The 26,699-nt window shown below is 42.6% G+C and overlaps 1 protein-coding gene across 4 annotated transcripts in view; it reads right to left on the bottom strand.

Moving 5' to 3' along the window:
• pde8b (phosphodiesterase 8B) overlaps window positions 1-26,086 on the bottom strand; it is a 41,939-nt gene extending 15,853 nt beyond the window's left edge. Inside the window, exons 1-11 of one of the 4 annotated variants that reach the window (XM_067483873.1) lie at window positions 25,264-26,086; window positions 13,617-13,673; window positions 7,651-7,841; window positions 5,713-5,772; window positions 5,562-5,619; window positions 5,340-5,428; window positions 5,177-5,255; window positions 4,356-4,496; window positions 4,179-4,267; window positions 4,046-4,100; window positions 1,091-1,142 (exon numbers count right to left, since the gene is read on the bottom strand). In XM_067483873.1, the coding sequence (XP_067339974.1) occupies window positions 1,091-1,142; window positions 4,046-4,100; window positions 4,179-4,267; window positions 4,356-4,496; window positions 5,177-5,255; window positions 5,340-5,428; window positions 5,562-5,619; window positions 5,713-5,772; window positions 7,651-7,841; window positions 13,617-13,673; window positions 25,264-25,371 (979 nt within the window). In that variant the 5' untranslated portion in view covers window positions 25,372-26,086. Of the gene's footprint in view, window positions 1-1,090; window positions 1,143-4,045; window positions 4,101-4,178; window positions 4,268-4,355; window positions 4,497-5,176; window positions 5,256-5,339; window positions 5,429-5,561; window positions 5,620-5,712; window positions 5,773-7,650; window positions 7,842-13,616; window positions 13,674-13,797; window positions 15,324-22,696; window positions 23,771-25,263 lie in introns of those variants that run through there. The other 3 variants (XM_067483872.1, XM_067483874.1, XM_067483875.1) reach the window with 3 other exon arrangements.
• Window positions 26,087-26,699: the final 613 nt, after the last annotated feature.

The raw sequence follows: 26,699 nt of genomic DNA, 5'->3' as shown, positions 1-26,699 counted from the left end.
TAAATCTTGACACACATTATTTAATTTTGCCTATGTAGCATTTCCTATACACAGATGGTGTGGACATTAGTTATTGTTAGCTTGCTGAAGCGTTAGAAGCATTGCAGTGTGGGGTCCACGGGGATGTGAGGCACTGCATTTAGTAGCTGCTGTAGTTCCATTATGGAAGCTTGATAGCCTGCTGGAAGTCATAGAGACCCTAGTAACTTATTCTTAACAGATTATTTTAATAATCTCTTTGGGTTGCCAGAGTGTGGACAGTTCCTGGGCAAAGAGTTTGCGAAGAGTTCTATAGGAGGAACCACCTAAGCCATTGAAGTCTTCCATTTTAAATGTTAATATAGAGAAGTAGGTTTAAATTTCAATAAGCCATCAGTCAATGTTAATCAGTTACTGTACTTAAAAGTGCAAATGAATTTTTAAGAAGGAGCCACAAACTATTGGTAAATACTAATGTTCTTTTTCAGTAGGTGACTGGTCATTTAGCCCAACTAGGAGGTCTCTCTACTGAGTTAAAGATCTAAAACAGACAAAAAAAAAAATTGTGGGGGGGGGGGGGATTTTTAAATTATTTATAGCAGATTAGTAAATGATTCATCTTGGAGGGCGATTCGTGCCTTTGTCAGCTCAAGATTGGATTAGTGTAATGCACTTTATGTCTGAGTCGACCAGGCTTCACCATCTCGCCTCCAACCGGTTCCAAATGCTGCTGCTCGACTTTTAACCAACACCCCCCAGGCAGAAGACGCATTTGTTCAAATTGGCTTTTGAGTTTAAGTAGTGAGGAGATACTTGGTATGTTTTTAAACTATTTAATCGTGAATGTTTTTTTAAGTTATACTTTTAATTTTTTAAATTATTTTAATGATATTGTTATTATCTTACAAAAATTTTCGGGCATTTATGTTTTTTTGTAATTAGTGGCTTAGGATATTCTGACTGTTGTAAAGCATCACGGTCAACTCCTGGTTGTTTTTTGCACTTTTATTGTACATTTCTGGCTAAAACCCATTTCTGTGGTAAATGTCTTTATTAATTTTAACAAGTTGTTTTGCTAACATGAAAAAAAACAAACATTTGATCTACTTACCTGACTGAGAAAGGTCCCCACTGCATCGCTCTTCCTTGTAGAACTTGTGGACCTGACAGACAGACAGCAGGAGTTGATTAAAGCTCAAGTCTGGACTACAACCAAGAGTCACTGTTAGTTTATCTTTGCTGTGAGGAATATAATCAGCGTAATTTCCTGCTCCTTGAAAGCAACACGCTGGCAGCAATATGCCAGTTGATTAAAGACTTGAAGTGAGCCAGCGATTTGATGTTCTTTATACTTTGAACATATCTTTTCATCTCACCTCGACATCCCATTGTAATATTCCTCATTGCTGGGTCTTCAAACTGCAAGTGGCACAGATGTTTGCATGGAGCTGACTTGACCATCGGACATGACTGTGACACAGTTCAACAACTGGATTCTGTGCAACTCCACCTAAATGTAATTTCTCTGAAAGTACGGCTGGTAAATCATTGCTCCTCTTCTACAGTGAAGGCAGCGCTGCCCTATGGGGCCGAAGCACAGTCCCAACATATTTGCTCAAAACTGACTTAGGATCAGAACGTTAAGTTTTGGCATTTACCCATATAAAAATGGTTATGTCATGTCACGTCTACGTGAAGAACATTACACTACAAAACCCGGAAAATAACCTCTGACACACTTGTGTTAAGTTGTTAAATTTGGTCATGATTAAGAATGAAAACCACTAGTGTTGCTACTTTTGAATTCATTTGGAATTCATGCACATTGGTGTAGTAAATTATTTCTTGTATATGAAATTAATTCTGTGTTCATTTATTCACAGCATAGACATGTTTCTGCTTAAATATGAACTGTATGTAATTTAAATTAAAAATTTAAAATAAGCTAAAAATGTTAAACATTATTTTTACAGAGTGTTGCACACGGACCACATCAGTATTCAGCCTTTTAAAAAGTGAACAGCACTGCAGCTGTTCTGTGTCTTTATTTGACCATTTAGTTTGAGCTCTGCGCCGCATAATAAAAGAAAAATAAAGAAAATTACACCCTTAATGAGCTCAATTCGACTTGGAGGCCAGATACTAATTTGTGAGATGATTTCTATACATTTCTAAAAGATTATTGCATGACAGATGATCTTAGAAAATCTCATACAAAATGGGATGAAAAACATCTGTTATTGTGGAGAAGTGCTCTTCTACGTGTTTTCTTAAGTTGCATATTGTAGCATTAAGATTTAAAAGGATACTTGAAGAAAACATATAAAACAAATATATATACTACAGGCAACAATTTCTACAGTAGAGTACATCCTGATAGTCACCCTGAGGATATGCAGAGCCTGTAATCCTGTTACACAATTGTCGTCACCCAGTGACTCACTGCACCTTCACATATTGCTGACAGTGCATGATGCACTTTCATCCAATCATCAATCCACATCCAAAGGCTTCACATTAACAACGCTTTATAAACCAAAATCCCTAAACAGTATCAGGTTGCAAAGGAGGAATTACAATCACATTCCATTAAAAATTCAATTTTAAATCTCAAACACTTAGTCTCCTTTTACAGAGCTCTCGGGTCACTTGCTCTCGGGTCTCCAGTGTGTCCCACACTGAGTAAATAGGATTAAGACAGTATAAACACTTTTAATGACACGCAAGGTTGCCAGATTCAGCTGGCTGCGTCTTAACGGACTTCCCGGGCTGCAAACCACAAACAAACATCTAAACTACATCTTTGTAATGAAGCTAGAAAACAGCTGAGAGCACGATGACCCCCGGTTGAAAGAAAGTGAGGCAAAACTGACCCTGAACCTGCAGCGAGGCTCGAGTGCTTACACTGCTAACTAAACAACACAATGGGACGGAAACTGGGGTTTCCAGCCAAACGTCTGGGGTGGGAAAAGATGAGGAATAATGTGGGGTTTAAGCGTTCGGAGGAAAATGTACTAAGCAAAGATACAAAATCAGTTGAGTGGTGTCCTAAAAGGACCTCTGTGGCCATGGGTTGTCAAACCGAGGAGGACTCAGTCAAGATGCAGTACGTAACGCGTGGGAGAGATGAACCCTGATGATCCTGTTCAGTTTGACATTGCGCGAACTCAGCATGTGAAACCTGCGATTTTGAGAACAGGATCAGTCGCTGCCATGCCTAAGGATTCCCAAGCCCAACAAGCAGGAGTGGATGCCGTGCCAGGGGCTGACTCGCCTTCTGTGCACACGATGAAAGAGAGCAATGAGCGAGAGCTAGCCGCCGTGCAGCTTTGCCTGAGGTATAAATAACCTTGGCGCCTGGCTTCCAGCCCCTTCGAGCTTTAAGCAGGGGATCCTGGTGCTTAGCTGTAGCCTAGCATAGTATGATGTTATTGGCGTGGAACCCAGCTGAGAGCAGCGACACACCGGCTTCGGCGTAACTGCATAAAAGAGCTGGCAGCCCGGAGACGGCACGTCCCTGCTAAAGTATTCAAATCGGACACTTGAGTCCCTGGTTTATTGGAATTATTTATAAAAACTTCCTGCCAGCAGGGTTTACAATCAATGCTCACATCGGGTTTGGACTCACTCGTTTATTTCTTCACAGGGCTGCACTGTAAGAATAAATCTTCTGATGGACTGATGTTTGTTTGAGCCACACAACAGGAAAACTGGCTCACTGTGATCTTCAGAAGTGGCCTTAATTCATTTTGTAGAAGCAACAGCTGCCAGTGGGCTTGTAAGCTATTTATCATCCAAGGCACCAAATTGGAGCATGTGAGGCAGATTTGAGAGTCGCGTTTCAAAGTGTTGCTAATGTGCAGGTGCTGTGAAATTTGGGCTGGAACAGTGCAGCTAAAAAAAAAAAATTAAAAAATAAAAATGTGTTGGCGCTTTCACCTCCCAGATCAGGAGTTTTATTGTCATTCTTGATAGTAAAAGCTCCTGGGGCCCACAGAAGGCCTCTAGATTTCGTTAAAGCTCTGCTAAACAGGCAGATGTTGATGGAAATAATCCTTTTACTCACCTGATTGTTGTTGTCATTGTGAGGCCTCTTGATGGCGACAAAATGGCGGATTTTCCTGTTGGGGAGAAGAATCAGTCAGTGACTTAGAATCCGCAGCACGTGAACCCTTCTGGGTGCTGTAAAGTCATCTTACCCTCCCTGGCCGATGACAGGTGTTATCTTCACATGCTGCTGCACACTTTCGCCCGACTTCTTCCTGGCGTAGTAAATGCCCTGCCACTCCTTACACAGAGACAGCACCAACAGTGAGGCCACCAAGCTGAGAGACGATGGCTTATTTCACACGTGGGCAGATGTATGGATGACTGACCTTTCCTTTTTTGATGCAGGTGTTGATGGTGTCCAGCAGGTCGGCCCTGTTCTTGTCACTTTTGGGAAGTTCAGTCAGTTCTTTCCCGATCAGCTCCCCCTTGTGGTAGCCCATCATCCGCTCGAACGCTGGGTTCACATACTGGGGCAAAAGCAGGAGGGTGTTCAATATTCTCCACACTGGTAATTACTGACATGTTTATTCATCATGTTAAACATGGGCACCTATTATTATTATTATTATTATTATTATGTATTTCATCTCTATTCTGCAGTTATAAATAATGATCAATACCTCATATATACAGCCCAGAACTGATACTAAAAATGCTACGATCCTTTTCTAAACTGTTACTTATCCTCTAGTTCAATTCAGCGGGAAATATTGTACATTCAAAAGAGCCACACTTATTTTACGGCTTTAGTTACTATTCGCCATTTGCAGATGTAGATTCTACAATCAACTCATAAAGTAGGATGTGAACTAATGGTTCAACCATCTGTTAAGGGAATAAAATCCATTGAACCAGCTGCGGCAAGTAAACAGAAATCATGGATCCATTTTTTGGATTCTTACTATGAATTTCCGTTGCTATAATTATCAACTTTTCAAAACAAATCTGGTCCAGACTTATACAAATGTGTTAACTTCAATGCTTTTTAAGTGACGTCGTACAGTACTTGTACTGCAGTTTTTTATTTTTGTTTGTTTTGTTTGTTTTTTTGCCATCTCTGCAAACAGGGCGGCGGAAAAAAAAAAAAGTACAATTAAGCCTGATGCTCTAAAGGAGCGTTTGTGGTTTTGCTCATGCTTCTGTGCACCTGTATGACATGGTCCTCGCTGGTGATCTCCACAGCCTCTTGACATTGCTCCAAAGCGGTGAAGACAGCACGACAAGCCCTGCGGGTGAATGAAGCCACAGTAACGTCAGCACACCTGTGCATGTATACAGGCGGCGGTGAAGGTGTTTTCCCTGTGCTGTACCTGAGTTTGAACTGGCAGCGCACCTCTCCGTGTTCAATCTGTACGAGGTCATTATAGCAGGCGGACACGCTGCTGTTCTCCACGAACCTCTGGAGGCCAAACAAAGTAAAGAGAATTGAAAGAGTGTAGTGACACCATCGAACACTGCTGACAATGAGTGGCTCTTTCCTAAAACCCTGGTTATAAATACACAGTTATATCTAAGCAAGTTGTTTGACGTACTCTGCTGAATCCAGCACAGAGGAGAGGAAGAACAGAAGGCTCATCCTGGTCAGGAGGTCTATACAATGACAGATTACAATTATTACCAACTTGCAGGTGGAAGCATTTTAAGAAAACTGTGGATCAGTTTAAAAGAAACTAAGTCACTCACTTTTGTGGCACAACGGCCAGAATGACTGTGTTTTCGGAGGGTTTGGTAGCACGGATCAACCTGGAAAGAAAAAAAAAAAGTCAGGAGTGTCACCAGGAGTTCATTTTATCCACACTTGGAGCTTGTGAGAAGTGGCTTGGACTCAGGTACAGGATAAACATGGGGTGGGGGGTGATGTCATTGCCACAAAAGACAGCCAAATCATTTGTGCGCCTCACACAGACACACCAAACACAACATCTGCTTCAGAGGCTCGACCGCAAAGCACGAACGGGAAAGTGGCCCGGAGGTTGGAGGGGGAATAAGAAGACGTGATGGAGGATGGAAGGAGGTTAACAGATGATTGAGGCAGAGATCCTCATGGGGGGGGGATACAGATAGGATGGGGGTGTTATTTAAAAACAAGAGATGAAGAAAGGAGTAAGGGAAAAATGGGCAAATGGGAATAGGCTGCAAAACTGTGGCGATAAGGAGACAGAAGTGATAAATGACCTGTTCCTGTTACTCGAGCAAATAATGAAGCACTTACAATAAATCACTCTAAAAAAAAAAAATAAAAAAAAAAATATGGCAGTGGCTTTCAACGTACCCAAAAACTGCCGATTGCATAGTACAGTATCTAACAATATCCGCAGCCCAAAAGACTGTAGAAGTCATAAAATTAAACAGACTCATTTGTCTTGGTGAAAAATATCGAGTGGCCCATTTGACTAGTAATGCAGAGACAGTCCTTGTAATCACGCATGGGAAGTTTCCACAGCGTTGATAAGACATATTTAACACACTTATTCACGAGGATGTACGTTCAAAGCTTTTGCCTTAATCGCTGTCTTCAGCTTCACTAGTAAGTGACGGGAAAATGAACATTTTCACCTTCTGGGAAAGAAAAATAGTGCATGATCCACAAATGTGAAGAACACACAGGCCTAAAAATGCTTCCTAAATAACTCTTGACATGTCCTGGCTGGCTGAGAGTAACAGGGGACGAACTTAGACCAGTGCAACCAGTATGAACTTAACAGCTGGCAAGAGCAGGGAGCAAATAAGGTTCCTCTAAAGTCAAAACGGTTTCTGAAAAGTGGCCAGGGGCTTTTGCTGTGGAAAAACCGACAAGCGAAAAAAAATAAAAAATAAAAAATTAAATTATACAACTTAAGTACTCTTGGTTTCCCCTGGGCCAGGATCCAGCTTTCATGTCAAACAAACACACAATCTGTAGTTCAGGCTTCTTCAGGCGCCTGTTCTGTTTCAACAGCCTCTTACCGGCTGTGACATACAGTATCCTGCTGCTTCTTTCTACAGCAAAAACAAAACAAAAAAAAAACCTAACATGAGCAACCGTCAGCGCTCACACTACAGTAACTTGCAGCATCAGGTTGCAGATGCCTGTTGTGCCTCCAGTTGACACCAGATGGCGCCATCATCAGATATTTTCCATTGGAGTAAATAACAATGTGCTCCTTACTATAGAACCCCTTAAAGATCTTTTTGAGTTTGTGCCCGTTGGCACTCTGAAAACAAAACAAAAAAAAATAAAATCCAAATGTGCCAGTTACAGATGTTGAAGGAATTCTAGTGTAATACGATTGTTAAAGGGTAAATATGGAAATATGTTATATAATATCTATATATGAAGTAACAACTACCGGCTGGTTAACTTAGCTTTACACAAAGAGTGGAAACAGGCGTCTCACCAAATTAACAGGTCACACCTTGTTTAATTAATTCACACCAAAAGTGTTGCGCAGGTAGCAGATTCACCCGTTTCCAGATGTAATGCTAAGCTACGCTAACAGGCTGCTGACTGCAGCTTCATTTATACCGTAAGTGTGGAATCCACCTTCTCGTGCATGTATGCACTTTGATAAGTTATCAGCTATTCCTTTAAGCAAATGTTGCAGAAGGAGAAAAAAAAACACAAAAGCAGCGAGGCCTCACCTGCACACGGCTTCAGGCTCGAAGTAGCGCGAGTGGCGTGCATCAATGACTATTATCTCATGCTGCTTGTCCAGGAAACACTCAACTGCAGACTCGGGCGTCCGTGCGATGTTACACCTGAAGCCAGCGCGGTCGCAGGCCCACCAGAAGGCATCACTTTGGCTGTCTTCCTTGGCAAACACCAGCAGGACCTGAGGAGACCAGAGGAGAATGGATGCCCGGGTGAGACACTGCTGCTGTGATAACCACAGAATACAGAAGTAGGTCTACTATACATTCACTACCCAAAAGGACGTTTTCCAGAAAAGCAGATTTCCAGGAAATCACCATGAGATTGCATAACATTAATTGGTGCTTCTTTCGGTTAGACCAAAATATTTGTGATGAGCTTATTGCTGAAGCACATAGCTGTGACAGCAGCACTGAGGAAATCAAGACTCACCTCTCATTTAACGGTAAACTATGACAATCGTAAGGATGAATTCACATCAAATTCCGGGTGAAATATGGAGAAAAACATAAAAAATAGTACCGTTGTCTGCAAGTGATTAACGGTTTGGATGAAGGTTCATAGTCATTCAAAATTATATTTTCATTAGAAATGAAGGACTAATAATAAACCAATAAAACAATGTGTATCTTAAGCTACTGAACCGCGAGCGCGAGACTCAGAGTCAGTCTGCTCTGCTCCACTCAACTCTTCCTCTCCCTGCTTTCCTATGTTCTACAGCACCATCTGCTATGCTCCACCACAATCTTCTCAGCCCTTCATATATTAATCATTATCAAATGACAATAAAGAAGAACTTGAAAAACTCACTAATTAAGCAGAAATGGTTTAAATTCTTCTTTGTAAGACAGATGAGCTTTACAGTAAAATACTGTAAGTTTCTAAAATATTTTCATACTGCATAAATATCCGTCTATGTTTTATAGGCAACGTGCCAAAAATGTGACTTCTCAGAATCAATGTTTTGATTGTATACACTCACAATTGAGCGTATCTGTCCATCTGCTTGGTTTCCCGGCTAAGAAGGTGTGCAGACTGCCTACCTGAGCTGGACTGCAGCCACCTCCATGATTCTGCAAACAGACAGGTGGCAAAGCTACACAGAAATAATGGAAATGCCGTGTTCGTCTTCTCCCGGTTGATTTTTTTTTTCCCCTTCAGAATGTATCTGCAATGAATCCTGTATTTCACGCCAACAGACACTGAATCCTGGACTCGTGTGTTTTGACAACGAGCACACCAGCCACCTTTGGTACGCGGGTGAGGAAATACAGTGTGCACACACATTCCCATACAGAAACTATTGCCAGCACTGAACGTTTTCCACATTTTGTTATGTTAAAGCCTTTTTCTAATATGGATCAAATTCATTATTTTCCTAAACATTCTAAAACAATACCCCATAATGACAACATGAAAGAAGTTTGTTTGAAATCTTTGCAAAAAAAAAAAAAAGAAAAGAAAAAAAGAAAATGCCCCCAATTTTTTTTTTTAAATAAATAAAATCACATGTACAGAAGTATTTGTGGCCTTTGCAATGACACTCAAAATTGAGCTCTGGTGCATCTTGTTTCCACTAATCATGATTGAGATGTTTCTACAGCGTGATTGGAGTCCACCTGTGGGAAACTCCGTACTTTGGAAAAGCACCCACCTGTCTTTATAGGGTCCCACAGTTAACAGTGCACGTCAGAGCACAAACAAAGCCATAAAGTCCAAGGAATTGTCTGTAGACCTCTGAGACAGGATTGTACCGAAGTACAGATCAGGAGAAGGGTACAGAAAAATGGCTGCAGCATTGAAGGTCCTAATTAGCCCAATGGCCTCCATCATCCATAAATGGAAGAAGTTGGAAACCACTAGGACTCTTCCTAGAGCGGACCGGCCGACCAAACTGAGCGATCGAGAGAGAAGGGCCTTAGTCAGAGCGGTGACCAAGAACCCAATGGTCACTCTGAAAGAGCTTAAGCATTTCTCTGTTGAAAGAGGAGAACCTTCCAGAAGAACAACCATCTCTGCAGCACTCCACCAATCAGGCCTGTATGGTAAAGTGGCCATACAGAAACCACTCCTCAGTAAAAGGCACATGACAGCCGCCTGATGGCGATGGCTCATCGTTCAGCAGGACAATGACCTTAAGCACACAGCCAAGATACAACTTTGTGAATGTTCTTAAGTGGCGCAGCCAGAGCCCAGACTTGAACCCGACTGAACATCCCTGGAGAGATCTGAAAATGGCTGTGCACCCATCCAACCTGATGGAGCATGAGAGGTACTGCAAAGAAGAACGGGAGAAACAGCCCAAAAAGAGGTTTGCCAAGCTTGTAGCATCATACTCAGAAAGACCTGAGGCTGTTATTGGTGCTAAAAGCAGTGAATACTTAGTTTTTTTCTTTTTCTTTTTAATAAATTTTCAAAGATTAAACAAACTTCGTCCACGTTGTCAGTATGGGGTATTGTTTGTACAACTTTGAGGAAAATAATTAATGTAATTTTAGAATAAGGCTGTAACATAACAAAATGTGGAAAAAGTTAAGTGCTCTGAACACACTGTATATATTTACACACACACACACACACACACACACACACACACACACACACACGGGCAGCTGGGCTGAAGCCAGAACCAACATTACTCAGCTCTGCCTCGCAATAGCATCACCTCCTGACTCCCTCTAAGGATGACAAAGGGTAGAGCGACAGAAGGAAGACGGAGTGCAGTGGGTGAAAAATATAGAAGACATCTAACGCGATGGCTCCACACAAGAGTAGTGGGACAGGTGAGAATGGCAGAAGCAGAAACAGAAAGAGAGGAGGACAGAAAAAGGAGCCAGTGTTGGTGAGTGCCTGTGAAAGGTCTGCAGGCTTTGATCCCATGCTGGCTTGTGTAACCATGGCGCTAGCACGTGAAATTCCACACACGCGGCATCCAGTCAACCCGGGGACGACGCCAATCGCACACACGTCTGACCTGCCACCCAAATGTCACCAGCGGTGAGCCTGATAGGAGGGGCCATTGGTCTTGATACCTGACACACGGTCAAACATATTTAAGCACATGGCTCGTAAACACGTACACACACACACACACACACACACACACACACACACACACACACACACACACACACACGCACGTTTACACAGTTTCCCAGTTGCAGAGTCCTTAAAGTAAATGCGTACTTTAAATGTCATCGTATTTAGCTGCACAAACGGCAAAGTCCCTTATTGGTTTCATGGTTTGTATGAAGACACGTCCCCGACTTCTGCTGGGAGCCGACTCACATTTCCAGAGTTCACAGGTTAATCTGCATGTTTGCACAGCGCAGTCCAGATGCCGCCTGGTGATGGGAGATTCCCCGAACACTGAGAGGTGTCACCAGGCTAACTAATGTCTGAGCCCTCCATCAGCGTGGGAGCATGACACAGTCTGAGGGTGAAGGTCCAGGAGGAAGACTGAAATAAACTCAATCAGCAGATCTAATAATTATTTAAATACATGTTAGGTGCAATACTACTTGGATCAAGATTATGGATGAAGAATGAAGCTTTCATATTTTATAAAAGCCTACCTGACATTTATTTGGCATACTACAGTATGATCTTCTGTGCAGTCTCTACAGCTGTTAACCCAGAGGCCCACCCACCCACCACCTTAGGTCCAACCAAGGTAAAACAAAATTAATCGTTTGAATCCTTTAAGTTAACCTGGGCATTAACTTTACTTAGCTACGAAGTTGGACGGCCAGCGTTTTGAAGGTGAATCATTTTGCAGGTTGCTTGATTAACTGACTAATTTTCTGTTCACAATGCAGAAAATAGTCAAATGTCCACACTGAGATAGTTTGTGTTGTCCAAAAGACAAAGAAAGGACGAAGTTTTCTATTGTAAAAGACTCGGTAGACGTTTACATTTGAAAAGTTGAAAGCAGTAAATTTGCGGAATCCTGATTTTCAATGATAATAATTAAAAGAATTGCTGGTACTAAGTCAGTATTGATGATTTCGTCTCAGCCCAGGGAGTAACTGGGAAAAACTTTGGGATTTTTCGAGGCTGGAAGCAAACTTATGGAAAATGTAATAAACACCACATGTGCCGCTTTAGCTTCCACTTATCTGTGCAACGAGCGAAACACATCAATCATTTGATAAGCTGAAGGAGGAGGAAACTGGAGAGGCTGACGCTCTCCAGGAGAGTGGGGCCATAACCGTAAACGTCAAGGAAAACTCACAAAATACAACTCTCTCCTGCAGAGCATTTTCTCTCTCTGTCCCAGCGAAAGGGGTGAAACAGGAGAAGGGTTGTGTTAGGTCGCGGATCCAGGCGAAGGCTGGAGGTACAATTTGAGCGCTCTGCTTTCGGGGGGGTGGGGGGGTGGGAGAGCCATTTAAGGGTTTTATGGGGCATCAGATGAGGTCTTAGAAGGCTTTTAAATAAATCCCCAGGTCCCTCCACCTGTTCACACGCTGCCAGAGATTCCCGGCGTAGGGAACGAGGACGCCACTGTAGCTGAGCATGAACATGACTACTGTACAACAACAATGGACCTAATAAAGTGGCTGGTTCTTTATGTAAGAACTGCCAGAACAGACGAATGCTCTGTGGTATTGTCAACCCAGCAGACAACCTCCAGGAGCTCTTCGTTACATAAGGACAAATCTGACTAACACATGGCCTAATCCCCAGCCAGAGGAGGATGAGCACAGACAATCCCCGAGTCAACCCTACTTCAACCTTGGAATATTCCCAAGGTCTGGACAGGCAAGAGGACATCCCAGCAGGACAAAGTGGGACATTCACACATGCGCATTATCCTCTCAGATCCACGAATGTACAGCTAATAAAAAAACAACAGTTTTGTACAGTTGTTAGGATGGATTCCATATCTGGAAAAACGAGGAAAAGATCTAAATCCATCCATAATTGGAATTTATACATTTATAAACTAGGCCAGAAACATCAAGATGAAGGATAAAGTATTTTGAAATTAAAGAACAACATGGATTTTAATAACTCAAGCTGTTAAAGCTAATTTAGCTTCAGATAAACAGATGAACAGAACAATGGAATCGGTTCATATACTTTGTTCTGTACTTTGTGTGTGTGTGTGTGTGCACATAAACAACATAACCTGGAGCCATGGCGACCGTTAAACAGACCATGTTCCCATCATAGCCACAGTATAAATGGCAGGACCAGAGATGTGGATAGTTGTGAACAAGCTCAACAATGTTTTTCGTCAACACTCAGCGCTTTTGTTGTGGCGATTCAAACATTCTGCTGCTGTGATCCGATTCTGCCCGAGCGGTCGTGTGCAGAAGTGCAACCTCCCTAAAATGTCTAAGGGTTGTGCACAGAAGAAGAACACAGAAGGTTGCCATGATGTCTCCTAATGGCTGGTATTAACAGGAGGTTGTTTCACACGAACGACACGCATTCTCCCACAGGGCAACATGTTTAGGTCAGTGACTTCTGACGCACTTCAAACTGATGTGACTGGTTTTCGCAGTATGTGTACAAGAAAAACAATAGCTGGTGAATCGGCCTATGAAATCATGAGACTTTACTAACTGTACAAAGTCACAGGGGGTGGACAGGGTCACTTAGTTGAAGTGTCTTATTACGTGTTAGCGGCAATAGAGGAAAGATTTTCACTCAGTTGTTGCAACTTGCATTATCTCTAGTGTTGCATTCGGGCACATTTGGAAAAACACCAAGTCGGCACAACTGAAAGTTATGTCAAAGGGGAAGAGAAAATCCAATTTGACTGAATTAAGTAAACAAACTTCCTACAAAATCTAATCTAAGTTGTCTAATTAGGTGATGTTTTCCAATCATTGTCTACAATTCAGATTAAACAATTTTGTAATGATCCTATTAAAATGACACTTGTTCAAACACTTGTTGCGAGTGACCTGATTCCAGATGTTACACAGTCTGTTTCCCCACTTACTTGAATTGGCTCTTGAGTCAGTCTCATAGGTCCGACACATTCTTCTGTAGCTGAAACCTGCAGGTGACAGATGAGAAAGGGTGAATGAATAACTGTCACAAGGAGACACACACACACACACACACACACACACACACCAAAAAAAAAAAAGAAAAAAAAAAAAGCCGTGAACCCTTCTTACCATTTTCCCATTGATGTCCAGAAACATATTCTGTGCACGACCTGTCTGCCTCTGTTGCACTTTTAATCTGTCTTACCTCCAGTCCATAGAGCTGTAAGACAGCCGGAGTAAAAATAAACAATAACCCCCTACAACAACAAATATCCAAACATTTGGGTTCTTTGCTTCGGATTTTGAGATCCTCTCTGCTGCTCTGCAAACATGGACATTTACGCGTAGTATTAACGGTCCGCAATGGTAGCGGCCCACTGCAAACCTCTTAAAAAGGTATTAGCAGGCAGACACAGATCTCACAGGTTTACTTACATAATCCTCCTGCAGGAGCATCCCACACAAACCGTGCTTTATATGTGTGTGTTTTTGCAGCTCATCTCGGCAGCTTCTGGAGCTTCTTAAACACATGCGTCATTCTGGTGTGAATAAGCAACATCAGCTACATGTGCAACCTTTGAGCATATGCATGCACACACATGCTTACACCACACTTGAGACACCCGGTGAATCAGCTGTGTACCACATCATACGGTATCATGGCAGACACCACATTAGCGCTGCGTGTCATGCCCAAGAAAAAAAAAACCATCAGCTATTTTTTTTTTTTGAGCAGATTGAGTTATTTTTCTCATTCAAAAGGTCTATTAAAAAAAAAAAGGAGTGATTTTTGCAAGGGACATGTTCATAAACACACACTCATAACCCAGAGGGGAATGTTTCAGATTAATGTATTTCTGCTGCTAAGAAGAGGGGAAAAAGAAAAGGGGAAAAAAAAAAAGAGAGAGCAGATAAAGAAAGGGGGATTTTAGTTCAGAACAATTCCTGCTATGCACAAACTGTACTCACAGAAGATGCATGACTAAAGCAGAGAGGTAAACAGGAGTTGGTGTGACTCAACAACCCATCATTACAGTATTATTTGTCACTGGTGATTAAGCTTAAAGTGGACACACTCCAACCCACAGGCAGCCTCAACCAGCCACTACCAGCCCCTAACTAACCGCCACAGTCAGAGACTTTTGGGGGCCTAAAATAAAATTCCATAACCTGCAGGGGGAAAAAAAAACCCTATGTGTTTTCATGCCATTGAAATATATGGCACGGTTAGCTCAGTGATACTGTGTGCAGCATCTCCTGTGCAGGGGTCTGGAGTTTCCCCCTGAAAATCCTAAATGACAACAGACAAGAAGACAAAGCTGCTGAAGCACCATGAGAGCAACAGCTTGACAGGTGTGTAAAGGCTGTTTGTGTGCTGTAAATGCAAGCAGAACAATTTACAGTTAGAAGCTTTAAGAAGAAGCATCATTTATTTTTTTATTGTGAAAAGACTTTAGCGTTTATCATATAGTAGATAAGCTAGATTTTTGTCTAAGATCATGAGATAAAGAAGAAAACAGGTTAATTCATCTTAACACAATATTTTCACAAGTTAAGCCGTCTGAAGGCTTTATGAGCCACAGAGGCTGCAGACGAACGAGGGCGGCATGGTTGCGTGGGTTAAAGAAATGTTAGATAAGGGAGAGCAAAGGGTTGTGAAACAAAAAAAAAAAAAAAAAAACAACAAAAAAAAAAAGCTCATTTTTGAAAGAGTATTAAATAATATGTCATAAAATGCATGTACTGTACAGGATTTTTATTTAAGCTTCTCTCTAGAGGTTTGCTTAAAGCTTGACCTTAAAAAGTCTACCGTCTCCATTCTCCCTCTTTTCTCTAGCCCCCCGACCGTTTCGATTCTTTTCCTTTGTCAGTCCGGAGCTGCATCAATATTTGAACAAAATTTATTGTTTTCCTTCGCCCCGACGTTACTGTTTACAATAGATAAAAACGTGAGCTCAAATCTGGAAAGTGCATACAGGCTTCTCTTTCAAAGGCCACAGTCTCATTTACTGTAACTTTATAAAGTAGCCAAATTAAAATCTTCTGCTTGCAGCTTAAAAACTCCTCCAGACGACATCACCTAGGGGGGAGTTTGAGATGATTTCATCCTTAAGAGTTCTGAGCAGCAAATCGACCAAGACTCCAGCCTCCTCTGTACAAGGACTTACAGGACGTCATCTGTTCGGATGACGACAATCAATGAAGCTGCCCTTCAGCAGCCATCTAGGTCGTTGCTCCTTCTCATATGACCCACGGACTCGCTGCCATGTGGGAAGGCCGGTACCTGTTAAAACTGCACCCGTTTTGGTCCCAGGCACTAAAGGAGGTGGATGAGGTCTCTTACGATGGTGCCAAGATGGCGGCTGGTGTGACAATACTTTCAGTCCTAAGCAGTGAAATTCGTGGGACTCCAACTGTGCAAACATAGTGGTTTGGTTGGTTTTAAGAACAAAGACATCAGGGTGATGGAGCCGCTTTTTACAGGAAAACTGTGTCGTCAATTGGCGCCTTGATGTCCCCCCCCCCCCCCCCCGAGTCGGTAGTTTGTTTATAAATTCAGACTTGCAAGACTGTGTTGTCACAGTCATAGAGACCTCACGTCACAGCTGTTTACATGTACATATGAAGAGGTTCTCAGAAACCCGAGCTGGAATCCTTTTTTTGTTGCTAGTGATCATAATGAGGGCAAAAAGGTCAGGAGACAGATGACTCAAGGAAGTGCTGAAGAAGAGGCCTGTCAAGTCAGTCAAAAACACAAGGAGCATCAGACTCCAAATAGCGTTTATTGTTTAGTTTAAGGGCCGGCTTCAAGAGAAACTGAGGACGACACAGCCAGATGTGAAACAGCACAGGAAGGACGGTGGGAAGGTCAGCAATCACTGCTGGAGTCAGAGCAGCCAGTGACGTTGGAAGATGATGAAGGACGTGCTGGGTGAAGCCCACAGCGTCGCATAACTAAGTAGGGCAGGATGGGGGAAGTAAAGAGGAGGAAGATGAGGGATAGAGTAAACGGACCATGACCTGTGTGGGTGAGAGATGAAGAAAAGATAGAGGTTCTGAACCACAGTGAAACACCTTTGATAAAAAAAGCACGATAAAAAAAAAACAAACCTGCTTAAGCAAGCTATAAAGTTACCTGTTGGTTCTAATAAACACCTTTAAAAAAAAAAACAAAGTCTGTCCCTCCAGGATTTTACACTCACTCACAACCAATCTGCAAAATCTGGGATAATCCCTGATATTCTGAACAACTGCGTGAGGAAACTTTTGCACAGAGTGAGACAGAGAATGAAACATGAAGAAAATATCATAATGACAGAAGCTTTTTTTAAATTTTTTTTCTTCTCTCTCCTCTCCCCACTTTATTGATCCCCATGGGAAATTGTTGGAGACAGCTGCTACATTCAAGGTGCTACTGGGAGTTTAGTGTGTTGGCCAGAGGCACTTATAACCAGGAGGAATTGGAAATAAAACCACGGACCCTGATATTCACGGGTGACAGCTCTATCAACTGAGCCAGTTTGGGACTAATAATAAGTCTCAAAGTGTCTAAATTATTTGCAGTGTCTACATTATTTGCATAACGTTATCAATGTTATCGAACTATACGCATACACATTGCAATTTTATTTAAAAGTGCTGCCCATGAAATCCTTGAGAAACTGGAAAGTTGATGAATAGTAAAGAGTCTTTCTATTAGTTCTAAGTTGATTCAAAGATTGTCGAACAATGAAAATCTCAGTCACTGGACGTCTGCATGTTGAGTTTTGACCAAGCTATGAGGCGTTGAAGCCACTGCGGCAGCTCCAACTGTGGACGGTGAGAACAAGTTGATCGACCAAACTACGGTAACTAGTTTTTTTTTTGTATAACCACCACCGAGCATTTGCATCTCTGCCTCACAGTCTCTCTCTCTCTCTCTCTCTCTCTCTGCACCCCCCTCCAATCCCCTCAACTCTCATGTGTCCCCCTGAGCAAGGCACGCTTCAGTCTGAGAAGCTGTGATTTTGTTGTGTTGCTGCCAACTTGCTAAAAGCTTCACTTGCCTTTCCCTTGGCGTCGCTTCTGGCCAATTGCATTGTCTTTGTTTCGGTGAAGATCTTTGTTATGTTGGCTTTGAAAGGTGCTGTGTAAACAAACCCTCAGTCACTGGGGCCCAGGTAAATCATGTCATTGCATATAGTGCATACACGTTGTTATGACACATATTAAACACGCTTTGATTGTGGAGGCCTGCACCATCACTTCATTGCACGTATAATAGTGCAGTTTATGCTTCAGAATGCAATTATCGTAACAAAGTTACGGTGTGTTTAATGAAATCTTTTGAAGGTGTTTGCACTGTTTACACTGACTGTAGATGATAAAAATGACAAGTTGGTTTACAGTATGGCTGGAGAACTGAAAGACGTGTTTACACTTACGGGCCAACGTCTAATCATTTTGAGTAAGTGACAAACGGGTGTATTGACTGTGTGTTTCTCAAACTCAGAGACGCGGCCGACTGTTTAGAGATCAGGGAATGATACAGCGTGACGTTATTGTGGCTTTAAGACCAAGGGCTAAAATCTTCTCGAGCTGACGCACGGTGTCACTTTTATCTGTGTCTGAGCTAACGGTGGAAACCACTTATTCGTTTTGGATAATGCCTGAAAAATGCCGAGCAGCGTGCTTTCATCGCATTGCATTACACGTCGCTGGTGACAGCAGGCCTTCAGGTTCACGGGAATTACAGTCCTTGCAACAAGGCCTCGTCTTATCTGCCGTGCAGGTGGCCTTCTGTAGCGCCTAGATGGACGTGAGGTCAGTCTCCGTCTGCACACTGCTGCAGTTCTGTCCCTTAGCGTTTAGACGTGATAAGCTTTCACTAATCAGCTGATATTTGGACAGGGGTTAACGCGGTGATGCGGGCAGATTTCTTGACTTCAGTGTTCAGATTTGAAGATCACGCTCCACCGTAGAGGCCATCAGTGTACGCCGTTAACGTACAGCAACGGTCGACTGAGTCTCCGTTTTGGGCGGTCAGTTTTTAACCTTTTGAAAAATTTTTGTGCAGATGATTTTTTTATGCATTGCGCAAAATTGTGAACTTCAGTGTCCATGAGCTGCAACAAAGTGGTGCCTGGGCGTCTCATAAACTGAGCAGAAACCACACCCACCCAGCACAGTGACTATTGGAAGGAGTGTCCGAGTTTAAGAGACACCCTGATTACTAAGCAGTTTGTCATCAGTGGTTATTCCCCAGCGATGCTGCATGAATCTTGTTTTGTTTTGCTGAAATTCTGCAGAATCTCAGTTAGTTTCAACTAGTCTCTGCAGCACAACACACACCGATTTCCATTTTCCAAAAAACTAAATCAGATCCACAAGTGCAACCATCCTTGGCACCTCTCATCCGCAACAGACTTTAAAAATAACCAAATGCTAAATAAAATCTTGCAAAAAAAAAAAAAGAACATGGAAACAAAATTCAGACTGTGCTTCAGAAATAACATGCATGTAAACACACACCTACAGGAACTTGTCTGCATGTAAACAGCTGTCCCCGTCCAACATCTAAACTATTTTCCACTGCAGAGCCTGGAAGACATTCCTAGTCTCACATGCCCCCTTCCTGCATCCGGGCTCAGACCAAGTCCTCACTAAGTTCACTGAAAACACTGACTGTTTCAAACAACGTGCATCGTCACTGCTCCTTTCAAAAATCAACCTCTCTGTCCACGCTCGCATGATAAAATAGGAAAACGGCTCATGTCACGTTAAACTATTGTGTCCTCGCACATTTACTGCAGCACCGCAGTGGTGACGAACACAAATCGCTTGGTTTACATTTCTGGCTCCTTTCTAAATGCATTTAAAGTGCACGGTTAACCGGCTTAACTGGTATTCACCATCTTAAGCCGTTGACCAAACCGTTATTTCACCATCGCGATGATGTCAGACAAACCACAGTGTAAACACACGCAATTGGTGACGCCACTTGTACTTTGTACTTTTGGCTTGCAGTAGTTCTTTATGTGGCTTCAGTGTGTGTGTTTCGTTTTATTGTTCAATGATGTGAAATCTCTAACTTAAATAACACACACAAAGTGTCCTGTTGACTGCATAGTAGTAAACAGGAGGAGAATCTATTCGAATTCAGTCCGATTTCTGAGAAACGAAGAGCTGTGCACAGCCTGAACCTGGTCTCCTATGAGCTCAGGTGTGTCTCGTTAGGTTGAGCTTAGTCCCCGCCCATCTCTAACTGTGCAGGATAAAGGATTTATTTTCTTAAACACACCAGAGCATCCAACAACTCCGGTACATAGGACGCTAAAAAGATAAGACAGGGAGAAGACACTGAAAGCGAATTAGTGTGGAAAGCGAAGAATCAGCATTCAGTACACTGAGCTTTGGTGCAGACAGTCACAAAATTAAAAAAAAAAATTAAAAAACGCACATTTTTCTGTCACAGTGCGAGTATCAGCGTTTTTATGTAGGAGTTGGTGCGTGTCGGCAGTTTCTTTAAATCATGACGAGAGGATCTGTGTCACCTTAAGCCCTCCCCGAGAGGAAAACGCATCGTTTTCTTTGTCGCTGGCCCTGAATTCAAAGTCTTAGCACCACGTTGCTGCAGGTTAAAGGAGCTGTGCTAAGATTATTTTTCAGACGACAGAACCGTCAACGCTGAGAAACTGCGAATTCATTGACTGCATGTCCTTATGAGTCAGTAAATGTGTGACAGACGGCCTGGAGACATGTCTGTCCAGGCCACCACACCAGCATCCCCCAGTGCCAGTTTTCTCCCATATTGGGGCCCAACAAGACAAGTATATGCAACACATTAATGTTAGGAGCATGAACAGGGCCATTCAATCTCAGTCAGCAATAATGTTTCAGGCTTTTTGAAATAAAATGGTGAGAAAAAAACAAAACAAACAAACCCACCAAACTATTAAGTAAAACTGTCCAACTTTCATTCATGCCTGAGTGGGTTAATGTGCTCTGAGCGGATGATGACACAGTCATATGCTACACTGCTTCCTAACAAAACACAAAGAGATCCTCTGGGGTCTGATCCTAAATATCAGCCTCGTAAATATCTGCTCGCACGCTCCCCCCACGGGAGACATCCGTCAACAAGTAAAAAGGACACAAATGATGCGACAAGATGCGTGTGCAACTTTAGGATCTTCCTGGGTGGATTTCTGAGTCTCCAAACTCTCGACAGAAAACTGCTGAGCAAGTGTGTTTGTGTCATGTTCTCATTTACATGCATCAATCATCTGATTTAATAACCTATAAGAGAATCCCCCACGTATTTTAATGAGAAACTGGACCTGTGCCACCGTGGCTCAGGAAATGAACGCATCCTGTCCAACCGACTGCAGGGTCGGCAGTTCAATCCCCAGCTCCTTCAATCTACACGTCAAAGTGTCCTTGGCCAAGATCGGAACCCCAAAGCGCGTCCTTCACTTGTAAGTCACTTTGGATAAAAACATCTGCACAATGACTTAACAACACACAACTAAGTTGATTTGTGTGTTAAAGCTTCTGGACATAAAAACTTCTCGAGTTGTCTTTGTCCCCATTAACTTCTTCTGCAGAGGAAAACCTTAAGATGCGGTTGAATTCACAATGAGACAGGATTTTATTTCTGTCAAACAACCGGATTTTTAGGTTACAGCCTATTACATCTTACCTTGACCTATAACCTCCAACAGGAACAACAATCTGAAGCCTAACGATGCTTTGTGTGGTTACGTTTAAGAATAAACTCAAAGCACAGATGATCCTTTGACAAACAAACACACACACCAGACCAACCGCGGGCACGTCTGACACTGTACTAGGTATCTGAAAGGCCATGTGAGGGGCTGCGGGGTCGTACTTGGCGATAAACAATAGTCTGAAACCACACACACACACACACACAGACTGAAGGTTTTACCGACTCTTGACAGAGCTGATAGAGAAACGCAAACAAGGGATTTCGGAGACAGCGTCACGTACTTCTGAAGGTGCATGGAGAGGGAAAACAGTCTGACGAGGTCAAAGAGTCAAGTAACACCTGTGGTGTTCTTCACAGAGCACGTTTTGGCAGGTACGCTTTACTTTAACATTCCCTCTTTGACATATACTGTAAACTGTGTAAAACATTTACATGATGGCCAGTGATGCTAGAGCATTTACTTAACTAGAAGTACTAAAACCACATTGTAGAAATACGGAAAATTTGTCTCACAATTTGATGGAATATTTTTAATACGAGTCCAATTCTGAGAAGTAGTGGAGTGAAAAGTATGACTAGTAGCTGTCTCTGGAATGTAGTAAAACTGAAGTAAACAGCATCAGAAGATGGAAATGCTCAAAGTAAAAAAAAACAAAAGGCCCCAAAAAAGTAGATGTACTTGATTAGTTCTCACTATTTGAAAGGCTCATAAACACACCAACTGTGTTTAACTACATTCTAAAGTATTTACTAAAGTATTTGCCAACAACTATTCCTCATCTTGTGAAATGCTTATTATATCCATATATAGAGCAAACGATGGTAGTTGTAACAGTATAAACTATGTCCTGATGTAGGAGACAGTCAACCACTGACCGATGCTCAACATGTCTTCACGTTTGCTTATAAATCCATTAATGTAGAAAAGTTTAATTGAGACGCTTCACGCAGGCTCAGAAACCCACCTGTCAGTTATTGCACGCATCTTTAAGAGAAGCATTAATGAACCGCGGTTACATCACACGTTACACAACATCGAGTTGTCCTCCCTGCTGCAAGCTGACAGCCGCTGCTGGCTCGGTGCGAGAAAGAACATGAATGAGGGGGGGAACCGGATGAGCTGCCGGGACACAATTCGCCTCGTCCCCGCAGGCTCGGGCCTCCCCTGATAACACACCAACAAGCAAACAAACAGGCCTCCGCACGTGCGATTTCCACTCACGACCCAGTGATGTTGCGGTGCCTGTGCCAGTACACCGTGTATGCTTGGTCTAAACGCGCCGTGCCGCGCCGCGCCGTGCCGTGCCCGTGCTGTACCTTGACGCTGGTGTGGCTGGTCTGCGTCTCGGCCTCGATGCAGATGTGTCCCCCGCTGTTCTCCTTGCGATCGCGGTGCGAGTTGTTGCGCGAGTGGCGGTTCTGGTAGGTGATGACGGAGGGGATGGTCTCGGCCGCATCGGTCTTGATGAAGAGCCCGTGGAGCGTGGCCGCGGTGCCCTGGGAGATGGTGGTGGTCTGGTGGGGGGAGTTGGATTCGTCTGAGTCTCGGCAGTAGATCACCCCGCTCTGAGAGACGTGGATACTGGGAGCGCAGCCCATACCTCAGCGACGCGCCTCCGGAGTTACTTCCCAGATAACGAACACCGGCACTCGGGTACCACCTCCCCGTCGTCCACAGCTGCCTGCACACAGGCTGCTGCCGTCTCCTCCGGGCATCGGCTGCTGGCTCAAATCGCTCTCTCCTCCGCACACCTCCGTTCGAGCACATGAAGGGACGGAAACGTGAGGTACCGACGATAATTCATGCGTCCCGTGAGTTCGGCTCCTCCTCAGCCTCCGCTATTGCAGGATCTCGGATTTCTTTATCATGTTTAAGACAAAAGGTGATCGAGGCTTTAATCTAAACCCGGCTGTCGGCCTGTACCACCCGCTGACGCATGCACGAAACGACCCGGACTAATGAACACAATTAATAAATGGACTAAACCACCTGGCTGCACTTCATCACCATTGGCTTCATATCCGGCTTTGCAGATCTTCCGCTCATCCTCCGTCCTCACGCGCTCACATATGGGCCCGTGGACAGAGTAGAACCGATTCCATGAAATCTCTACTTTAGTTATTCTGCTTGCGATCATTGGCCACGGTCCACCCTCCCACACTCCCCCCCATCCCCTCCCTCTCTCTACATCACACCGACATTATATCACTTCCATCTCTCCACCATGACCCTTTCATCTCCCCCCCCCCAGAGGCCGTGCCCTGACTCCAGGGGTCAAAGTGTCAACTTGGTGAATTATAAAGTAATGGGGGCTTGATGAAAAACCACTTAGCACCTCCTCATTCAGCTCCTAGTTTATTTAGACAGGACTCAGATCTGACTGTGTGTTAGCTGGAGGATCTGACCTTTGACAACAGGCCACAGAAGTGAGGCTGTGAACTATAAAGGCGTCGAGGGGCCGCAGCCGTCATCACTGATTCGCTAATAGTTTGCTCGCAAAAGTCAGAAGGTCATTTTTACAACATTGTTTGACTTTACTATCACCAGGCAAAGGAAGCTTAAAACGATCAATTCCTTTTTCTGTCACTTGACTTATTTTTTCAGCTGCGTATTACTGCAAACTGTAAATCCTTCAATGCTCATCAGGAGTTGTATTTGTACTTACAGTACAGATGCGTATTAAGTGTAGTAGACTTACACAACTTTAAAAAAATAAATTAGTAGAATTACTATTTAATACAACAAAATAATTTCAAGTTAAATGTACTTTGTACCAAGCAACACACTAATGCGACATTTCCTGCAACGTCAAGTCTCTGAGTTGTAGTTAATTGAAGAACCATGTTCACTTGTTAAACATATACAAACAACTGTCTTAGTTTTTCCATCATCTGCTCTTCTACAGTTCAGAGTGATTAATATACGTTTACTCGACAGCTTTATTCCTTTCTAAATCAAGCTTCCACTAGACATAACAAACATAACTGGTTTATTAAAAAAAAGTCTTCTTGCTTATAGATTTTCCTTAAATAACATTGCCAATACTAAAATGTACATGCAAGGCAGTTTTTATAAATTCCTTTACTTAAAGGATCATTGTACCACTCTAAAAGATCCCCTTTCTTAAAATGAAAGACTACACTGTAAAATAAAATAAAAAACTCATTGTTTAACTCTGATTAATGAACTTTTCAACAAGAACAAAAAAGTGAACTTAGCCGTGACCCCCATGATCATTGTCAGTGTGCCGGAGGCTATAACACTGCACCTCACTCTGCTTTAGGCTCATTACAAGATTGGGATTTGCTTCCAGTTGGGCTTTTGTAGAGTCAAACTGCGTACAAACACCTCTCCGACCAGAAAACAATGACCACACAGTGAAGGCAAACATCTTACTCAACAATCTCAGCAGCATTCATTGACTGTTCTTGGGCTGAGACTTCAGACGGCCCCCTGGTGGCAGGCTTTGAATCTGTGCCACCACCACAACACATCCAACAGGAGCTGCACAGATGATACAAGTAAAATACCTGGTTACCGTCTCAGCTGTGGACTTAGTAAAGGCAGCTTGTGTTCACATTTGAGGACACAGGACGGTTATTTGAACACACGAAATCTCCGACTTTTCTATAAAAAGTCCAGGACTTTATAGCATCTGTACTTTCGTGGAGACAAAGAGCTAGAAGAGAATTTTATTGTCAGCAGTTGTCAATTTTAGGTAAAAGTTGACCCAACTAAAAATGATCTTTTTAGCTCTTTGATAAGTAACATGTTACTCGAGCAGTTGGTTGTTTGTATATGTAGCTCATTTAAATTTATATTACAAATGTAATAGAAAGTAACTTCTTATCAATCCTCAAACCAGCCCGTGTGTTGAACTTACCTTTCGTGGTTCAACAGAAAATGAGGCACTTTGCTCTGCTGAGGGTCCACTCATATCTTTGGGTCTGTTCTTCAATAACGCAGTGTAAATACATATGGAATAGTGCATGTGAGGGCCGTGCTGTGCACAGGTGCTGAGCCGATCACTAAGTTACTGTAGGTGTCAGTGTGAACTTCACACTTCGGTGGCAGGCGGCTCGGTGTCCGTGCGGCCCTAGTGTCCTCCCAGTGCAGCCACAGCAGCACCAACATGCAGAGTGCATGGAGAGTATAAATACTTCAACTTAAGGAGTAAAAGTAATAACACAAATACAGCAGATCTCCATTTTAACTGTGGAAGGCATTTTACATTTTCTGCTTCATATTTCATCCCTCAACAAATATCCTACTTTCTGATTTATAGATATCTCCATCTAACTATGCATCAGAATATGATCATATTAGAATATTATTATTAGTTTATTTGCTACATTCAGTATGTATGCAGCTTTTTTTAGCCATGTGTCCCTTTTAAAGTAAAACAAAACACAACTACTCTTACATTGTTTTGCAAAAACCAGCAAAACCATTAAAATATATTTGGTCCCTTCTGATAATATTCATGCATTATTCATAAGTATTTCTAATCACTTAGTGCTAGCAGAGGTGGTAGAAGTACAACACAATAAAATGAGCAAGTATCAAGTACATGCTTTTAAGAGTATTCCGGTAAAAGTCATTTCGAAATACAACTGACTTACTGATAAAAGAAGGTGTTTTAAATGCTGTCGGGCTTAATGCTGATGATAACGTGAATGTAAAAGTCTAGTCCAGGTTTGTTTCACATGTCCGTCATAAATAAACTTTCTGTTTTCATGTACAGATTCAAGGAGAGAACAACTTTTTTCTGTTTTCTGACCATTTAGTGTGAAAAATAACATAAATGTATGAAGAGCCAATCTGCAGGAGCAGAACTTTTACATTTATGGTACATTTTGCAGATAACGTGTCCTTTTACTAAAACTGAACACTGTACTGTTACTATATTTAAATACTGTATTGAATATTTTTACCTTGAGACATTAGCACATTCACTTAAATATATATTTTCATTAATATGACAGCTATCTAGGACTGTTTTCAGGCAAGAAAGTGAAGCCAAAGTTTGTCCAGCACCTGAAGTAACAGCGACACCATCATCACAGGGATCAATGAAGAAGTTAAAACTAGAAGTACATATTCAAACGGTGCATAAAGTTCAAATTTACAAGTTACAACTGTTATACTTGTCCAGACATTAACTCATGCCAGTCTGTGGACACGTTAGGCGTTTCTTCACGCCATGGACAAGATCCTGAAGCTGTCAGTACCAGCAGAGCCATCAGACCGATGGGTCACCGGGTACATCGAGTAGTCTCAGACAGACCCATGTTGGCATTAACAAATAGTGAAGCCCGT

This window comes from Channa argus, chromosome 18 (genome assembly GCF_033026475.1).
Source record: "Channa argus isolate prfri chromosome 18, Channa argus male v1.0, whole genome shotgun sequence".
Classification (NCBI taxonomy): Eukaryota; Metazoa; Chordata; class Actinopteri; order Anabantiformes; family Channidae; genus Channa; species Channa argus.
Note: the sequence above shows the minus strand (reverse complement) of the source record. Positions and strands in the feature narration are given on the sequence as shown.